General features: G+C 40.1%; 1 protein-coding gene across 2 annotated transcripts in view; it reads right to left on the minus strand.

Moving 5' to 3' along the window:
* Positions 1-17,710, minus strand: part of serinc5 (serine incorporator 5) — a 67,297-nt gene that overhangs the window by 27,483 nt on the left and 22,104 nt on the right. For both annotated transcript variants that reach the window (XM_048527479.2, XM_048527478.2), the window contains exons 2-4: positions 7,480-7,647; positions 4,554-4,732; positions 4,390-4,472 (exon numbers count right to left, since the gene is read on the minus strand). In XM_048527479.2, the coding sequence (XP_048383436.1) occupies positions 4,390-4,472; positions 4,554-4,732; positions 7,480-7,647 (430 nt within the window). The remainder of the gene's footprint in view (positions 1-4,389; positions 4,473-4,553; positions 4,733-7,479; positions 7,648-17,710) is intronic.

Below are 17,710 nucleotides of genomic sequence, written 5' to 3' on the forward strand. Positions count from 1 at the left end.
AAGTGTCTAATCCTTGGAACCATTCTTATTAACCTTGTCTATACTTTGTCTAATTCATTCTCATTCTTCCTAAAGTGTAGTGTTCACAACTCTACAAAAAATTCCAGATGGTCTAACCTGGGTCATTTAAGTTCCTCACAACATACTCTATGCGGCAATAACGAAGCCTAGAATACTGTATGCTTTATTCACAGATGTCTCCTACCATTGTGTGCACATACACACCTAGATCACTCTGCACTCCCTTCAGAATATTACACTTTGAAAAGTATAAAGAGCAACAGGGAATGTCTGATCATCACTTATTCCTCAATGGGAGTCAGATGATTCAATTAGCCATTTGCTCCCGTCATTATTTATCAGCTTGTTCACAAATTGGATTGCCTACATTATAATAGTGGCCAGAATTCAAAATAATTAAGTCAACTGTGAAGTGCTTTGGGATGAACTGAGATGGTGAAAAGCTCCACATCCATGCGAGTTCTTGATTACGGTTAGGGTGGTTAAGAAGGTATGCAGAACATTAACGGGGCACGGAACATAAGAGTAGAGACATTAGACTGAAAATATTGTTTAGGCCAGAGCTGGTGTACTGTGTGCAATTCTGGTCACCACACTATAGGAGGGACATGAATGCATTAGAGGGGATGCAGAGGCATTTTACCAGGATAGAGACTGGACTAGAGGGACTGTGCCGCGAGCAAAGAGCAGATAGGCTGGCATTGTTTTCTTAGAGCAGTGAAAGCTGAGAGGCCTAATAGAGGTGTATAAGATTATGAGGCGCATATGTGGCGAGGAAGGCACTTTTCCCATTAGATGGGTCAATAATCAGAACCAGAGGTAGAAGGTCAAGAGGAGAGTTGAGGAGAAATTATTTCACCCAGAATGTGTTAGAGTCTGGATTTCATTGCCCTAAAGTATGGCTGATTCAGAAACTCTAAGCATTTAAGTAGCATTTAGATATTCACTTGCAGTGCCATGGGCCAAAAAGATGGAAAATGGGATTGTAGTAGTCCGATTTCTGTTGTTTGTTATGGATATGATGGGCAGAATGGCCTACTCCATCCTATAAATGTCCCCGAATCTATTATTTTGTGCACAATTGAATATTGTTCATCTGTGAAAGAAATGTACTTATGGTGATCTTTACACAGTGATTCAAATTGGGAATGCACAAGAGGCTAGAATTGGAGGCCTGCAGGTTGAGAAATTTTTTAGGGCCATATGTGGCTACAGCAACGGAACAGAGAGACTTGATTTTTATAGCTGCATTCAGAACCTCAGGGCATGCTAAAACACTCTACAGCCAAGAAAACACCTCCAAAATGTGTATCAGCACCCACAAAAACAGTAATGTCGTGATTAGGAACAAAAAACAGAAGTTGCTGGAAAAGCTCAGCAGGTCTGGCAGCATTTGTGAAGAAAAAAAAATACACATTTCGGGTCCAGTGACCCTTCCTCAGGGACTGAGGAATATTAACTCTGATTTTTGCTGCCAGATCTGCTGAGCAACTGCTGTTTTTGTGTTGCAAAAATAACACTGCCTGAGATTGCCACAATGAATAACTCCCATTAGATAGTGTAAAGCAATGCATTGTATCACAGCTTTCAACAAATTGACATGCACAAAAGCAGTCTGCCTCAGAGATATGGTAATGAGATGAAGCTTTAATATTCACCCATACCTTCAATCTGACCAGTTTATCACTATTTACACATTTCTCATGATCACACCATACTGATTTATAAATGCACCTTTTGGAATTTGTACAATCTTGAAACTGCTGAGTAAATTCAACACAATAAAACAGTGTGCACGGATTTGATGAGAAAACGTATCAAGCGCTTAGTTTAAAAAAAATTACCATCTACAAGATAAGAACAACATTCTCATTGTTCTCATTGTTCTACTTAAATTGTCACATGGAACTGTAAATACAAAGCACTTACTGTCCTTTGGAATCAGTGAACTGAAGTCACCGCCACAGCTGAAACACAGTGGATAGCATTTACAGGCTCCTGCAAATGGTAGATGCTGCCCAAGCAACTAGCTCTTGCTCCTTTATTGCTTCAAGTGCTTTCCATTCATTCAGAAACCTTATTCTGATTATTATTCCAGAAGACTCACATCAATGCTAGTGGGTAGCCTATCTGCTGCAATTGGATAGGATTGAACGAGTCAAACAAAACAGCCTCAATAACTGCAGACTTTCTCAATTCTTAAACCCTGGTGATGGTTAGAGAAAACCTTTGTTGTGGGGCTGCATTAAAACCAGTGTCTTAACTCAAATAACATTATACTGCACACTTACAGAGAACTGCAGTCCTATGATAACAAGGTGTAGCCCTGGGTGAGCACAGCAGGTCAAGTAGCATCATAGGTGCAGGAAAGCTGACGTTTTCGGCCTAGACTCTTCTTCAGAAATTTCTGAAGAAGGGCCTCGGCCTGAAACGTCAGCTTTCCTGCTCGGCCTGCTGTGTACATCCAGCTCTACACCTTGTTATCTCGGATTCTCCAGCATCTGCGGTTCCCATTATCTCAGTACAGTACTATGCTTCATTTTCAGTTCCTGATTAGTTCTTGAATGCTTTCCATCTCGGCATCCAAAACAACCGAAAAGATGGTTTTCAACTGAGCTAAGTGGAATGTTAGTGTGACAATCATTAACTCTTCACCATCCAGAGATTGAATTCCCAACAAATTCCAATTTGGACCAGGTTAATGGTTAAACCATTAAATTACTCAGCGTTTTTTTCAGGAAAGACACCCAGAAAGAATTAGAGGCGAGACGAGAATGATTGCCCTTGAAATCAAGGCTGTAACTGACTGAGTGTTAAACTGAGGAGCTCTAGAGAGAAAAAAAGGAATCAATAGGAATCGGGGTTAAATCTTGCAGCTGGTTAGAGTCATACATGGCACAAAACAAAACAGCTGTGGTTATTGGTGATCAATCATCTAAGCCCAAGGACATCACTGTAGGAGTTCCTCATTGAGGCGTCCTAGGCCCAACCATCTTCAATGACTTAACTTCTATCGTAAAAGGTCAGAGGTGAAGAAGTTAAGCCATGATTGCACAACGTTCAGCATCAGTCACAACTCCTGAAGTCTTGAAGCCATTTGCGTTTGTGCACTTTAAGAGTAGGACAGCATTCAGACTTGGCCTGATGGATAGCCAGTAACAGGTGTCTCTTGAGTGCCAGGTAACGGCAACATCCAACAATCCCTTTGATAATGGCAGTACTATCACTACATCTCTCACTACCAACATCCTGGGGCTACTTTGCCCAGAAACAAAACTGGGCATAAATCCAACAGGACAGAGACTAGGAATTGAGAAGTAATGCACCTCCTGATTCCTGAATCCCTATTTATCTCTAAATGGTATGAGTTGCAAACATGATGGAATACTTCCTATTTTCTTGGGCAGTGCAGATGTAACACTAGATGTTCATCCAGATCATAACTAAATATTAACTCCCTCCATCACTGACAAACAGTGGCAGCAATATGTCTCACTTGCAACCTGAAATGCAGCAACTTGCCAAACCTCCTTTGAAAACACCTTCTAAACCCACAACCTCTAGCACTCAGAAGGTAGGGCCGCAGGAACATGGCACCCCTCCACACACCATCCTGACCTGGAACTACTTTGCCATTCCTTCATTATTGCTAGAACAAATCCTGCAACTCTCCTCCAGAGAGCACTATGGGGATACGTACACCACATGGACAATTGCAGTTCAAGACAGTGCCTCACTGTAACCTGGAGTCGATGAGGGATAAGCAGTAAATGCTTAAACAGCTCTGCCTACTAACCATTGAAAGTTAGAGAATGCTGGCTACAGAATGAGTTCTTTCTTAAAAGGCTTGAAAAAAGATAAAAAGGGCAAAAGAGAAAGAACCAGTAGCAGATAACAGATGTGAAGCTGGGTGAACACAGCAGGCCAAGCAGCATCGGAGGAGCAGGGAGGTTTGACGTTTTGGGTCGAGACTCTTCTTCAGAAAAATGTCAAAAACTTTCCTGCTCTTATGATGCTGCTTGGCCTGCTGTGTTCATCCAGCTCTACAGCATGTTGTCTCAGATTCTCTAGCATCCGCAGTTCTCACCATCTCCAGAACCAGTGGCAGATGTCAATTCTTCAGATTGGTGCTGATTTTTTTTAAAAATTGCTGTATCTGTTTTACATGTAATTTTCAAAGTAATCTGCAACTATCAGATTATAGTCTATTTAAAATGTCTCTTCAAGAAACCTTTAATAATAATGTACCCACTGCTCTTACAAGATGCATTCCTGATATTAAAATTACGTTGGGTTAGATAAGAATCAGAATTGATGTGAATGCTCCAAAAGAACTATACATAAACAGTAACTGGTCCTATGCTTTACCTTTGTGAAATGTGTCCTGATCTGGTATAAAAAAAGCTCCAGCACACATTCCAGCCAGCACTACGAGTTTCACAAACCAGAACCTAGGCACAAAATACAGGCATTAACATCTCAGCACAGAATAAACCTTCTTCTCAAATGGACAGGTTTTAAACAACACCTACCCATTGTGGAGGTAAGCTCGGCAATCTTTACTGGTCTTCACATTGATCATTATCAGGAAGAAGATGAAGAAGAATATGGCCATTCCAAAGCAGACCTTATAAACAGCAGAGTAACCCACAAGCCTTTCACAATCAGTGCCTGCCTTAATAGTTTTGCAAAACTCTCCATAGAAGGTAACCTAGAAAAGAGGCAAAAGTAAACCAATTCCATTGTTTTCTTAAACCATTGATCAAATAAGCCTGAAGGTGACCTTATTTGCTGTTTTGAGGCATCTTTGATTGAACGTAGGCATCTGAATGCTTGGCCCCGAGTGTCCTTGTGAAGGTTGGAGAGTCACAATCTGAAATCATTGCAGTCCAACAGTAACATACAAACATTGGACTTGGGAACAGGAGTAGACCATTCAGCGAGAGCCTGGCTGATCTGACTGGTGTCTCAGCATGCGCAAGTGTACTCACAGCAAATATTGGGAGGGCAATCCAGGATTTTGACCGAGTGACAGCGAAGGAACTGGCAATATAGTTCCAAATCAGGATAGTACGTGGCTTAAAAGTTGAACATCCAGCAGTGATGCTCTCATGCATTCACTGCTCTTGTCATTTTAAATGGCAGAGCCAGGTTCAGGCCCTGCTGCTGGCCCTGGATTACAGCACTCAACTCGAACCACAAGTTTGGAAGGTGAAGTCAAAGGGGCTTTGGAGAGCTGCTGCAGTGCACCTTGTAGGTGGCATACATTGCCGCTACTGAGTGTTGGTGGTGGGCAGAGTGCAGATGGGTTACCAATTAAGTGGGCTGTTTCATCTCTGGGATCTGTCTCCATGTACTGTATTCACTCCCACCCTCTCGCCCCCAGCCTTGGTGTCAGGATAAATACCCACCCTTTCCTGACTATTCCCAGTCCAGGAAAAGGGTCACTGGACCCAAAAATGTTAACTGTTCTTCTCTCAACAGTCGCTGCATTCTCTAGCACTCTAATTTTATTTCAGATTTCCAGCGGCCGCAGTACTGTGCACTTAGTTCACTAAGAGACTCTTGTAATTTTGAACTAGTTCCTTTTCATATACAAAGAGTATCACAGTTATACAGCATGGAAACAGACCCTTCGGCCCAACTCGTCCACGTGGACCAGGTTTCCTAAATTACACTCGTCCTATTTGCCAGTGTTTTGTGCATATGCCTTGAAATCTTTTCTTCCCTTGCTCCTGTCCCAATGGCCTTTAAATGCGATAACTGTACTTCCATCTTGTACCCCATCCACACTCCAAGTACTTTCCAAGGCAATAGGGTCATAAAGTAGGCATATGGTGTGTTGGCTTTCACTGGCAGGGGAACTGAGTTAAAGGGCCGCGAGGTTCTGCTGCAGTTCTATAAACCCTGGTTAGAACACACTTGGAATATTGTGTTCAGTTCTCATCGCCCGAGTATAGGAAGGATGTAGAAGCTTTAGGGAGGGTGCAGAGAAGATTTACCAGGATGCTGCCTGGACTGGAGGGTAGGTCTTATGAGGAAAGGCTGAGGGATCTAGGGCTTTTCTCATTGAAGCGAAGAAGTACGAGAGGTGACGTGATAGATGTTTACAAGATGATGAGGCATAGACAGAGTGGATAGTCAGAGACTTTATCCCAGGGCAGAAATGACTATTATGAGGAGGCATAATTTTAAGGTGATTGTAGGAAGGTATGGGGAGATGTCAGAGGCAGGTTATTCACACAGAGAGTGGTGGGTGTGTGGAATGTGCTGCCGACAGTGGTAGTGGAGTCAGATACTTTAGAGACTTTTAAGCAACTCTTGGATAGGCACATGGATGATAGTGTAACGTAGGGTATGCAGGGTAGATTGATCTTAGTCGGATAATAGGTCGGCAAAACATCGTGGGCTGAAGGGCCTGTACTGTGTTGTACTGTTTTATGTTCTACGTTCTACTACTTCTTCTGGCAGCTCGTTCCATACACGCACCATCCTGTGCGTGAAGAAAATGTCCCTCAGGCCCCTTTTATGTCTTTCCCCGCTCACCCTAAACCTATGCCTTCTACGGTTGGACTCCTCCACCTAAGGGAAAAGACCTTAGCTACACATCCTATCTTTACCCCTTGTGATTTTATCAACCTCCTATAAAATCATCCCTCAGCCTCCTGCATTCCAGGGAAAAAGGTCCCATCCTAACCATAACTCAAACCTTCCAGTCCCAGTAATATCCTTGTAAATCCTTTTTGCACCCTTCTCAATTTAATAATGTCCCTCCTGTAGCAGAGAAACCAGAACCATATGCAGCTGTATGATTCTCAGAGAAAACATTATAAAACAGAACACACTCCAATTTAATAAAATCTTTATGCCTCCCCACCCAAGTTGGTAGATAAATACATTCAGGATTTTGTAAAATAAAACAGTTCAGTGAGGTTTAAACTCTTCTGAATATAACCCCAGCAGTGTTCACCACCTATGGAAGAGAAATGATTACACTGTAAGACTATCAATCCAGCATCCCGAATTAATAATCTGGAGAACAAATTCAAATTGAACTGTGGCAGTTTGAGAATATGATTTCAGTTTTTTAAAAAGAAGTCAGAAAATTTAAAAAAAGCATTGAACTTGACCTTAGAACTGCTGGACCGTCCTTTAAAAAACAATAAATCCCAAAACATGAAATGAACTATTTCAATTATTATGTCACTAGTTTGGATTCTATTTAGGTGATACAACTTCCATGTTTTTGCTCAGTTGGTAAGTGTATGGTTTTTTATATATAAAAAGTAGAAAAAAAATTTAAAAATGCTAACTGGTGTTAAATCTACTAAGTCACAAGTCAGGATTTATTGGAGATGAATGTGATTGCAGAGACTGTGGCATCAGCACAAAAGCAAATTACAGCAGAGCATAGAACAAGCTGCCCTCAAGGACAAACTTGTACGATTCACTACTTACATGCGTCTTGAGCATTTCACCCACACTCGGCGATAACATGAGAAAGCAGACAATGGTTCCTAGAATGTGGTAGAGAGTGTACATGACGCGAGTACTTGTGGAGGTTTTAATATTTGGGCAGCAGCTGCAGCAGAGAGAACAGTCGCTGGAACCACAGCAACAGGCCAGCTGAGGGCAGAAACAGAAAAGAAAGGTTTTTAATAACTTATTGAAAAAAAATACATCAGTTGCAAATATGAACCAGCTCGTTACAAGATCAACTCTGATGGTATTAGCCAATTTGCCCCTTTAGTGATCTGATTTACACCCACTTAACGGTGCCAGGTTGTTACAAACTTCACCCATTGGTATAGCATTTTCCGTGGGGAAAAAAATTACTGTATGTAACTACATATTATGCTCTGTATCTATTCTCTATCACTGTTCTTATCTCTCCGGTTTCTCAATAGTTTGTAAATAATTGTGAACTACTAAATATATTTATGATATAGCTTGTAATCGGCAACCATGGCAGCAGCTTCTCTTACTCTAGAAACTTTGCAATCTTTTAAGTCAGACACAAATGGTTTGTAAAATATTTCCATTGAAAACCTTAGGTCTTGCTCAGGCTGCTCTATACCATCGATCAAATATCATTTCCTTTGCTTCAGCAAATTCCACATGAGTCTCTGCATATAACATCTAAAACTTCTAAACACAGCAAACTTTATAGAATCAGTCACAAGACTATCTAACCGAAAGGGTCAAATAAACCTCCAACACATCCTCTACAAAAACATTGTGATAAGATTGTCCAATTTTCTCCTAGCCTTGCAACAATTTTCTCAAATAAGTTAAAATACATTTTAATTGCTTCTGCATTGAATTTAGCTACTCAGCAAAGGTTCATTGTCAAATCAAAACCGGGAACTTAATGGGCATATCTTGCTGCTTCTCCATTTTCATAATCAAATTCTTTTTCTGTCCAATTCAAACTTTCAGACTTCCCTCTCATTGCAATTCAACGATTTCCATTTCATGCTCTTGGCAATTCTAATTCACATTTAAATATGTCTATTTCTTTCTTCCTTTTGTGTCCTCTCTCTCTCTCTCTCTCTCTCTCTCTCTCTCTCTCTGTTACTTCACCTCATTTTTTTTTCCTTTCTCTTCCTTTGGAATTCTGTTTCCAATTATTTTATTCGCAACTTGTATCTTGGCTAACAACCTGCAGTTTACTTTGACTGCCTTTTCATTCTTCAGTATTGTGTCAATACTTCAATAACCCTCTTAACATCTATTTTTAAAAGTTCATTTCAAACTTCTCTGCTACCACTTACAAATTCACCCTTTTGCTAACTGCAGCAAAATATTCAAAGACAGGTGCTTTCTCCGAAGAAAGATGAAAACAGACATAACCATGTTAACCTTTCAATACAGTGTAGAAACATAGAAAATAAGAGCTGGAGTTAGCTAGTCAGCTCTTCCCAGCTGCTCTGCCATTCAATATGCTCATGGTAGATCATGCAAGTCAATACCCTGTTCCGGTTTTCTCCCCATGCCTTCTGTTGAGTTCAGCCCCAAGAACTATATCAAACTCCTCCTCCAAAATATTAAATATTTTGGTCTCAACTGCTTTGTGAGGCAGGGAATTCCAGAACTAAAGCCAATGAATTAGCATTTGAACTCTGACAAATTCCACGTACTTGTGGATTCAAAGTTGTACAGCCGCCAATTTGGTACAAAGCCCAAAGAACCTTATACCTTTTAAATGTTATGTGAACTTTCAGTAACTGACCGAATGATTAGAGAAAAAGTCTTAAAAGTTTTACACTGCTGAAGAGAATCACAACTGTTACAATGCAGGAAGAGGCCATTTCACCCATTTGCCTTCACTCGTTCTTTTCCCTTGTGCTAATTTCCTGCCTTTTCCCCATATCAATGCCGTCGACCTCTATCTAAATCATCATCTAATACCCTCTTGAATACCTCACTTGAATCTGTCTCCACCACGTATCCAGTTAAATATATTCCATACCCTAATTGCTTGCTGTATGATAAAGGTAACCCCACCTCCAAGTCACACTTGCTTCACTGGCATCCATGACCCTCATTTCTTTCTCTTTTACAAGCAGGAATAGGTTCTTCCTATCTACTCTTCCAGCTAGCTCATGATTTTGAAAACCTCTATCAAATCTCCTTGGTTTTTGGCTTTCCAAGGGGAATAGTCCCGACTGCAAGAAATAGTCTCAAAGCACTGACTAAACATTATTTGCGTAGGTAATTTATTCTCTAAACTACAGAAAAATCCCCTATTTAAGTTCAAAAAAACGTCAAAAATCCCTCTCCATGGTTATATTTTTTTCTGGCCTTTAAATGTATACTTAAATTTTCAGGAATCAGCCCATATCTATTCTCAGCTCCTTATGGCTTGCAATCTTTTTCCAGATAGTTAACTTCCAATCCCTGAACTGATTTTCAAGGTGGGGGATATGCTGAACCTTCCTATTCTTAGTCGAAGCTACACAAAAATTTCCAGCATTGTCTAAACTCTTGCAAACTTAGTTGTTTGAATCTCTCCTTCTCACCCTCTGCATAGTGAATAATAAAGACATCTCCATCTTTCTACATTAAATCTCTTTCTGACTCTTACAAACAGACTTATCTGAGAGGTTCAGGGTCATTTTAAGAAAGCTCCACAAGCCAATCTACAATGGCTTTCTACGACTTACTTCCCAGACTCAAAAACTAAACACTCTGGCAACACTAATTGCATGGACCCTGTATTCAGGTAGAAATTCTGATGATCTAGCTCCTAGATCCATTCTGCCTTGGAATTAAATAAACAGCTGAAAACCTGACATGCCCAACACCTCCCTGTAAATCCTGGAAACCATGGGTCAGTTTTTCGTTCAAGTTGTAAGAAATCCAAAGCAATGGTGGGCTGGTTTTGATTCTGAGATTCCTGCCTCTTTTCCAACACTCCTAAATGTTTGAAAACATGGGATAAGGGTGCTGATGGCAAAAATCCTTTCCTGATTAATCTGCTCAAATTCAGCATAAACAGTTTTCCAATCGTCTAAAGGTGTGAACATATTAGACCCTCTTTTCAATTAAAGAGCTTGAGCCTCACTGTTTCTAGAGCATGATCCCCGTTACCATGATTGTAATTGAAGGATGGAAAACCATCTCAGATGATACCAAATTTCTCAACTTCATATTTCTTATATTCTTTCAAATAAAGTGCATCATATACGAAATAGATGAATTTCCTCTCATGTACCCCATTGGCTAGTCAAAGGTTGTTGCAGTAAATTGTGATACCACAGTCCTTCGACAGGGCTACTAGTCTCAACCTGTCAAAGAGTATAAATGGTTAGAAGTTGTGAACAAGAAAATAAACTGTCAAGTTAAAAAAGGTCGAACATTTGCAGTTAGAGTATAAATTCAGTTTGTCCGGTAAACACAATTGCACGTGTTTGTGGGTTCTGGCTTCAGGCCAAAATTCATCCACCAATCAAATATCGGGGAAGAAACATATCGATTGGCCATTCAAATCTCATTAAAATGTGAGAAATCTTGCAAAACAAGTTCTGCACTTGCTTCCATAACAAGAAACATTCCACTTCAAAACTAAGTAATATACTAATGTCACTTTAGGACAGCCGCAAGAAATGTGATAAGGTATAATAAAAATTAAAAGCATTTCTTCAAAGAAAAGTGTCAGAGTTCTAGGAACATTGATAGATCTATTTTGCCAAACCATAGCCCACTGCAGAGTGGGAGATAAAGTCAGAGATAATGCTCCAACAGGGAATGGAGTGACAAACGGTGAAAATAATATCCTATTTATAAAAGCTTCAAAATATTATGCAATCAAAACATAAATACAGGCAGTAAGCATTTTATCTGAATTTAATCAGAGATAGGGGTGGGAGCAGGGTCCAACACTGCACTGCAAATCTTTATAATCTACTTTCACTTCGGTCTCTAAATCATGTAACTGGTGGATAGATTATGAATTGTTAATAATTCTACACATTTTAAACTCTAAATCAAGAAAAAAAGCTTCATTCATTTTTAAAAATGCCCCCAGGAAGCGGGAGTGTAGTGATAATACCACTTGATCAGTAATGCAGAACCCCAAGCTAATGCACTGGGCACACTAAATTCAAAATAACACCATTTGTCAATTAAAAATTTGGAATTAAAAATAGTCTAATGGTGACCATGTAACTATTGTCGATGTCAAGTAAACCCATCTGGTTTACTCGTGCCTTTTAGGGAAGGAAATCTGTAGTCATTATCTTGTCTGTGCTACATAACTCTAAACCCACAGCAATGTGGTTAGCCAAGAGCAATAAATGCTGGCCTAGCCAGTGTTACCCACATTCAAGTGAATAAATTACAAAATAAAATGTCAGTACAGTAGTTGGAAATGTGTAATCACTATCCCCCTCATGCTTTCCCTCTCCCATCTCCTGTGAGTTTCACACTAGTTTGTTCTTGCAAATCTCATAACATTTTATCAGACAGCAACATTGGAGGAGCTCTAGGCTTGGAATACCTGATGACCAGAAATATACTGGTAAGCCCATGTTAGATCATGGCCACTATGTGATCGAGTGAGACTAGGGAAGGACACGTTAAGTTTGGAAAATTCTGTGCTTCAAGTAAATATGAGCTTCCACACAGCATAGAAAAACTTTAAACATTTCAAAAGGCCACAAATGAAATCCATTTTTGGTGTTTTGTATCCAAGCAGTAGCAATAAAGGGCTGGGGAGACCACTTGTTTTTGCTCACTACTTTCATCTATCTCCATACGTTATACATTCACATCAAGTGTTTGCTTTTATTTAATAACTTGCTCCTGGAAGAAACACGCCTGCTTTTGAAATATTTTGCATAAAAAGGATGTTTATTTAAGCATCCAGCTGCATTAATTACATCTTCCACTTCCCATTCCAGCCTCTGCACAGTATGTCAGTGTCCAGTCACATACTGGAGTGGTTGGATGACAGAGGTACAGTACAGGTTTTGGCGTTGAGGAATCTGCACAGTAACTTAATAGTTTGAATTTGAGTTTCCACTCTTTTCCCATTTTCCATATTTAATATGAGAAGAGAAAGAAGGAAGCTTTTTTTTTTAAAAACTGAGGTGTAGAGCTGGATGAACACAGCAGGCCAAGCAGCACCAGAGGAGCAGGAAAGCTGACGTTTCAGGCCTAAACCTTCTTTTGAAGAAGAGTCAAGGCTCGAAACATCAGCCTTCCTGCTCCTCTGATGCTGCTTGGCCTGCTGTGTTCATCCAGCTCTACACCTTGTTATCTCAGATTCTCCAACATCTGCAGTTCCTACTATCTCTGAAGCTGTTTTTACTGTCCTTTTTTATATATCACATTTTACAGGTGAGTACCTAGAAGGGGATAATAATGCAACTGGTGTTATTTAAACTGGTGTATCTAGGTACAGTTGGCATTACTGATAACAATAAGGGAAAAGGATATTGCATTGCATTGATTTATACTAGACCCTATTAACAAAGCACTGAACAAGAAATCCTATGGCAATGATAATGTCTTTACTTCTGAGTCAGGAAACTTGGTTTCCAAGTCCCACCTGCTTCAGATGAAATAACACCTTGGAATAGATTGATTAGAAAATATTCAGAACGAGCACAAATATTTAGCTTGGAGATTTCCACAGCCAACATACCAACCTTACAGTTGTTTTCAACACATTCATTTAGTTGGTTTAATTCTCACAACAACAAAGTATACACCTGTATCATGTGTTTAAAATAGCAAAATGTAGCAAGGTGCTTCACGGAGCTATTAGCGGTTAAAATTTGACTCAGCTACAAAAGAAGTGTTATTTGTGCAGATGACAACAAGCTTGTTCAGAAGTAGAACAAAAACAAAGTTGCTGGGAAAGTTCAGCAGGTCAGGCAGCATCTGTGAAGGAGAAAACAGATGCTGCCAGACCTGCTGAGCTTTTCCAGCAACTTTATGTTCTTGATTTACAGCATCTGCAGTTCTTTTGGTTTTTGTTCAGAAGTAGGTTGTAAAGGAATTTGAGAGTGGTAGAGAAGCTGAGAAGTGTAGGGAGGAAATTCCAGAGCTGTGGCTATAAGCATGCCCACCAACTGTAAAGAAAACAGGGTTGCCCAAGGTGCCAAAGAAATGCACAGATTGCAGAGGGTTTAATATGTTATGAGTGCTAACAGATCATTTTAAGGCCTGGTGTCAAATTTTGTTTCATCATATGCCTCTGAAGTGCCTTGGAACATTTTATATCATAAAAAGGGGGGGGGGGGTACTAGAAAACCTGTGACTGATATTGGTTATAGGAATGGAAGAGGTTACAGAGATGGGGAGGAAGGAACGCCTCATTTATCCTGTCTATTGCCTTGGGGAAATCCCAGACAATGGCTCGCCCACAACATTCACACACACCCCCCACCCCCACCCAATCTTGATATTTGACAATTGCTGGAAAGTACAAGATTTTTGTTTCTGTTGAAAGCCCCCCGTTTAAAAATTGCAAATCCAGGTAGTTCAGTGTTGTAACATATCTTCAGAAAAATTTCCTAACACTCATGAGATAATAAGAACAGAAGATGCTTCTAGGCCCAAAACATCAGCTTTCCGGTTCCTAAGATGCTACTTGGCCTGCTGTGTTCATCCAGCTCCATACTTTGTTGTCCTAAGACCCATGACTTTCCTTTAACTAATCTGCTATTTCAGTTTAGCTAGTTCTGTTTTTATACCCTCATAATTTTCCAGATTTAAGTTTTAAAAGAACGTATCTCAGACTCACTCCGTCTCCGTCAAACTGGTTGTAAAATTCAATCTTGTCATGGTCTCTGGTACCCAGAAGTGTCTTCACTACGAGGTCAACTGATCCTCTGTTATTGCACAATATCAAATTAAGTATAATGTTCTCTCTAACGAACTTCAAAAACATTTTATGAACTCATTAAAGTTACCTTTGCCTATCTGAATTTTCCAGTTGACACATTGATTACCATCTTCCACAATTTCACCGTGCCTTCCTGACAAGCTCTCCATTTATACCCCACCTTACAGTAAAGAAGGGAGTGGGGGGGGGGGGGGGGGGGGGGGGGGCGGGGGGGGGTGGGGTGGGGTGGTGAGGAATACTTCAGTAGAATCATCCTTGTAGGGTCCTGGGGGTGTACTTCCATGGGAGTGGCAGGTTTAATTACACTATTCATCACACAGTTAAACTAGCGATTAAACAGTGTAGCAACACTGAAAAGGGAGCACATATCTAGCCCAGGTTTCTGACAAACGGAAAACACGAGACTCATTCACAGGGTGTCCCAAGCAACCAAATCAGCCCATCAGAAGTTTACAATTTCTTGGATGTCAGACGGATCCCAAATGGAGCATAGTCATACAGCACGGGAACAAACCCTTCGATCCAACCATTCCAATAATCCCAAACTAAACTCATGGCACCTACCTGCACTTGGCCCATATTCCTCCAAACATTTCTTATTCACATACTTAACTAAATGCCTTTTAAATGTTGTAACTGTACCTGCATTCAGCACTTCCTCTGGACATCCATTCCACACACAATTCACTGCGTTAAAAAAAAACAAAATTATCCCTCATGTCATTTTAAGAAATTGGTCTCCTCTCACCTCAAAAATGTTTCCTATAGACTTGAAATCCCCCACCCTAGGGAAAAGACACTTATCATTCACCTTATTGATATTCCTCATTTTGTTTTACAAACCTTTAAGGTCACCCTCAACCTCTTACACTCCAGTGGCTTAAATTCTGTGCGCAATTGATCTCAGTGCAACACTATCTGGTCCATTTATTCTGTCTGCATCTCTCTGAACTGTTCCACTGCAAGTATACCACTTATTGTGCCTAGTGTCAACTTCAACTTAGATACACCGTACCATTTTCCTTCATTGACACACTTCATGAAAAGCTGAAACCCCAGCACAGATCCCCTGGAAACATAATGCTAATTAGAGTATCAATCCGCTATCCTTACTCCTACCATTCTTTCATTACATCATGTCTCACACACACACACACACACACACACACCCCCTTCAGGTCTGTGTATTAATATCCAAGCAGAGTCTTATCAAATATCTTATGGACACCGTGTGAACAGACATTCCCCAGCCATCTCGTTAGTGACCTTATAAAACTCAACTGGTTAGACAAAAGCCTAACTTTCACTAAATCAGTGCCAACTCTTTCCTAAATTCAAGTTATTTCAAATAATCAGTGGATCAATCACTTATGTTAGGTTCCAATAACCTCTGCACAATTGCTGTTAAACTGACAACTATTTGGTTTCTACTTAAGTTCTTACAAAACATTCACACCCATAAACTAGTGAGGTCATGTGAACCAAACACATTCTAATCTTGATATGGTGCACGTTTACATGAGGCAGCATGCAACAGCAGGTATTCAGACTCTGGGCAGCGGACAAAGAAAAGGGGGTGAGACTTTCCTTTTGACAAATCTGTGAGAAAGCCTTGAAGCAGCAGGGTGGGAATGTATGCAAAAGCTTAAAAGAAAGTATTTGATTTTGCTAGGTTATAGGTTTCCCCATGCATAAAATGTGGATGGCAGTTAATAACAAGCATGTAGTTTATCATACACAAGACTAGGCCTCATCAGAAATCTCTCTGTCTATACTTATTAAATGACACCAGACCGGAAGTGAGGACAAACTGTCTCTAAACCTGATCACTGCAGATGAAGAAAATTTACGATCCAGCACAGTGACTTCTACTTTAAATGCTACATCAAAATCCACCGACAGTTGGGCCTAAACCATTTCAATTTTAATTGACTTAAAAATTTCCCTTGACATGGAGATAATTGCCAATGAAATAAATAAATAAGGATTCACAAAGAACAACCTGTACATACACCCTCACTTTTTCAGACGATGCCTTCAGTTAAATCAGAGTAATGCTACAAATGCACATTTAACTGCTTATGTTATCAAATAAATAATTTGAAAATAAAAGAAAGAAAGATTGAGTTGTAACTAGATACCATGAGATACAGCTGTCACTAATTCTATTCCACTTAGGAATCCAAACGGAGAAAACAGCAATAATCATGTCATTAATATTTCACAGAATTGTGTTAGTCCACAAACTAAATAATATCTCCAATCCAGGAAAACACACAAATAGACTTCCTCTCTTTGCACTGTTTCATTGTCGGATATCCCTTAGCGTCAGCAAATGTAGTAAAACAAAGAATTCCAACTCTTGCTTAAAAATGGGACCTTTCCCAAGTAATCTTAGCAATTAGGAAAAAGGCTTTTGAGCAGAAAAATGATTTTAAAAAGCCAGGCAATTTATCTGAGATTTGTTTTCAACCAAACAAATTTTATGAGGTGGGGGGGGGGGACCCGAAAATGCTGGGTAAAGTCAACAGGTTCCCCCTAACTCAGTGTTATGGGTACTTGGTTTCGATTGCAGCTTGTTGTATACCTATATGGGGTGATTATTTGCACGGTAGCTCTTTGCAAATGGCCACAGTCCCATCACATCCAGTTGATAACATGCTGGATGATGAGGTAACCAACAAGAGTAGTTGGTTCCATCTCCACTTCCACCTTTCAACAAGGTAGGACCCAGGACACAAAGGAACGAGACAAGGATAAAGTCCTTCCGTCAACGTCACTGAAACTTGCCAGCTGGGCAACTCTACTTGACCAAAGTGTCAGCATTACATTGAATGGACATGCATCACTTCAGCTAATTGAAATGGTCAAAGTTAATTGGCTTAGTCATATCACCGACGCATCAAATTGGCAACGAGTCAACTGAACACTGACCAGGTACATTTCATGCTGTAAGTAGTGTGTTACAGATTATTTCCAATTAGCCTGTTCAGATGCCTTATGACACAACTTTGGAGCAGACTGGACTTGAACCTGGCCCCCAGGCTCAGAAGTAGGAACACTACCGCCACACCACAAGACCCTAATGTGGTACAACCTCCTAACTAAATAAGTGAGAGATGGCCATGCTTTAAAAATATTACCACCTGTAGGATTTTAACTGGAACAGGACAACAACAAAACAACTAATTTTGTTGCTATCAACCCACATGTTTCATGTTTTGTGTCTCTTATCTTGACTCTACAGGTCTTATTTGAAGCTAAAAGCTTTAATTAAGTCTGAGAAGCCATAAGAGCATGATGACAGATTTGTGGGCCTAGTGGCTTTTATTC

The sequence above is a fragment of the Stegostoma tigrinum genome, chromosome 3 (genome assembly GCF_030684315.1).
Source record: "Stegostoma tigrinum isolate sSteTig4 chromosome 3, sSteTig4.hap1, whole genome shotgun sequence".
Lineage (NCBI taxonomy): Eukaryota > Metazoa > Chordata > Chondrichthyes > Orectolobiformes > Stegostomatidae > Stegostoma > Stegostoma tigrinum.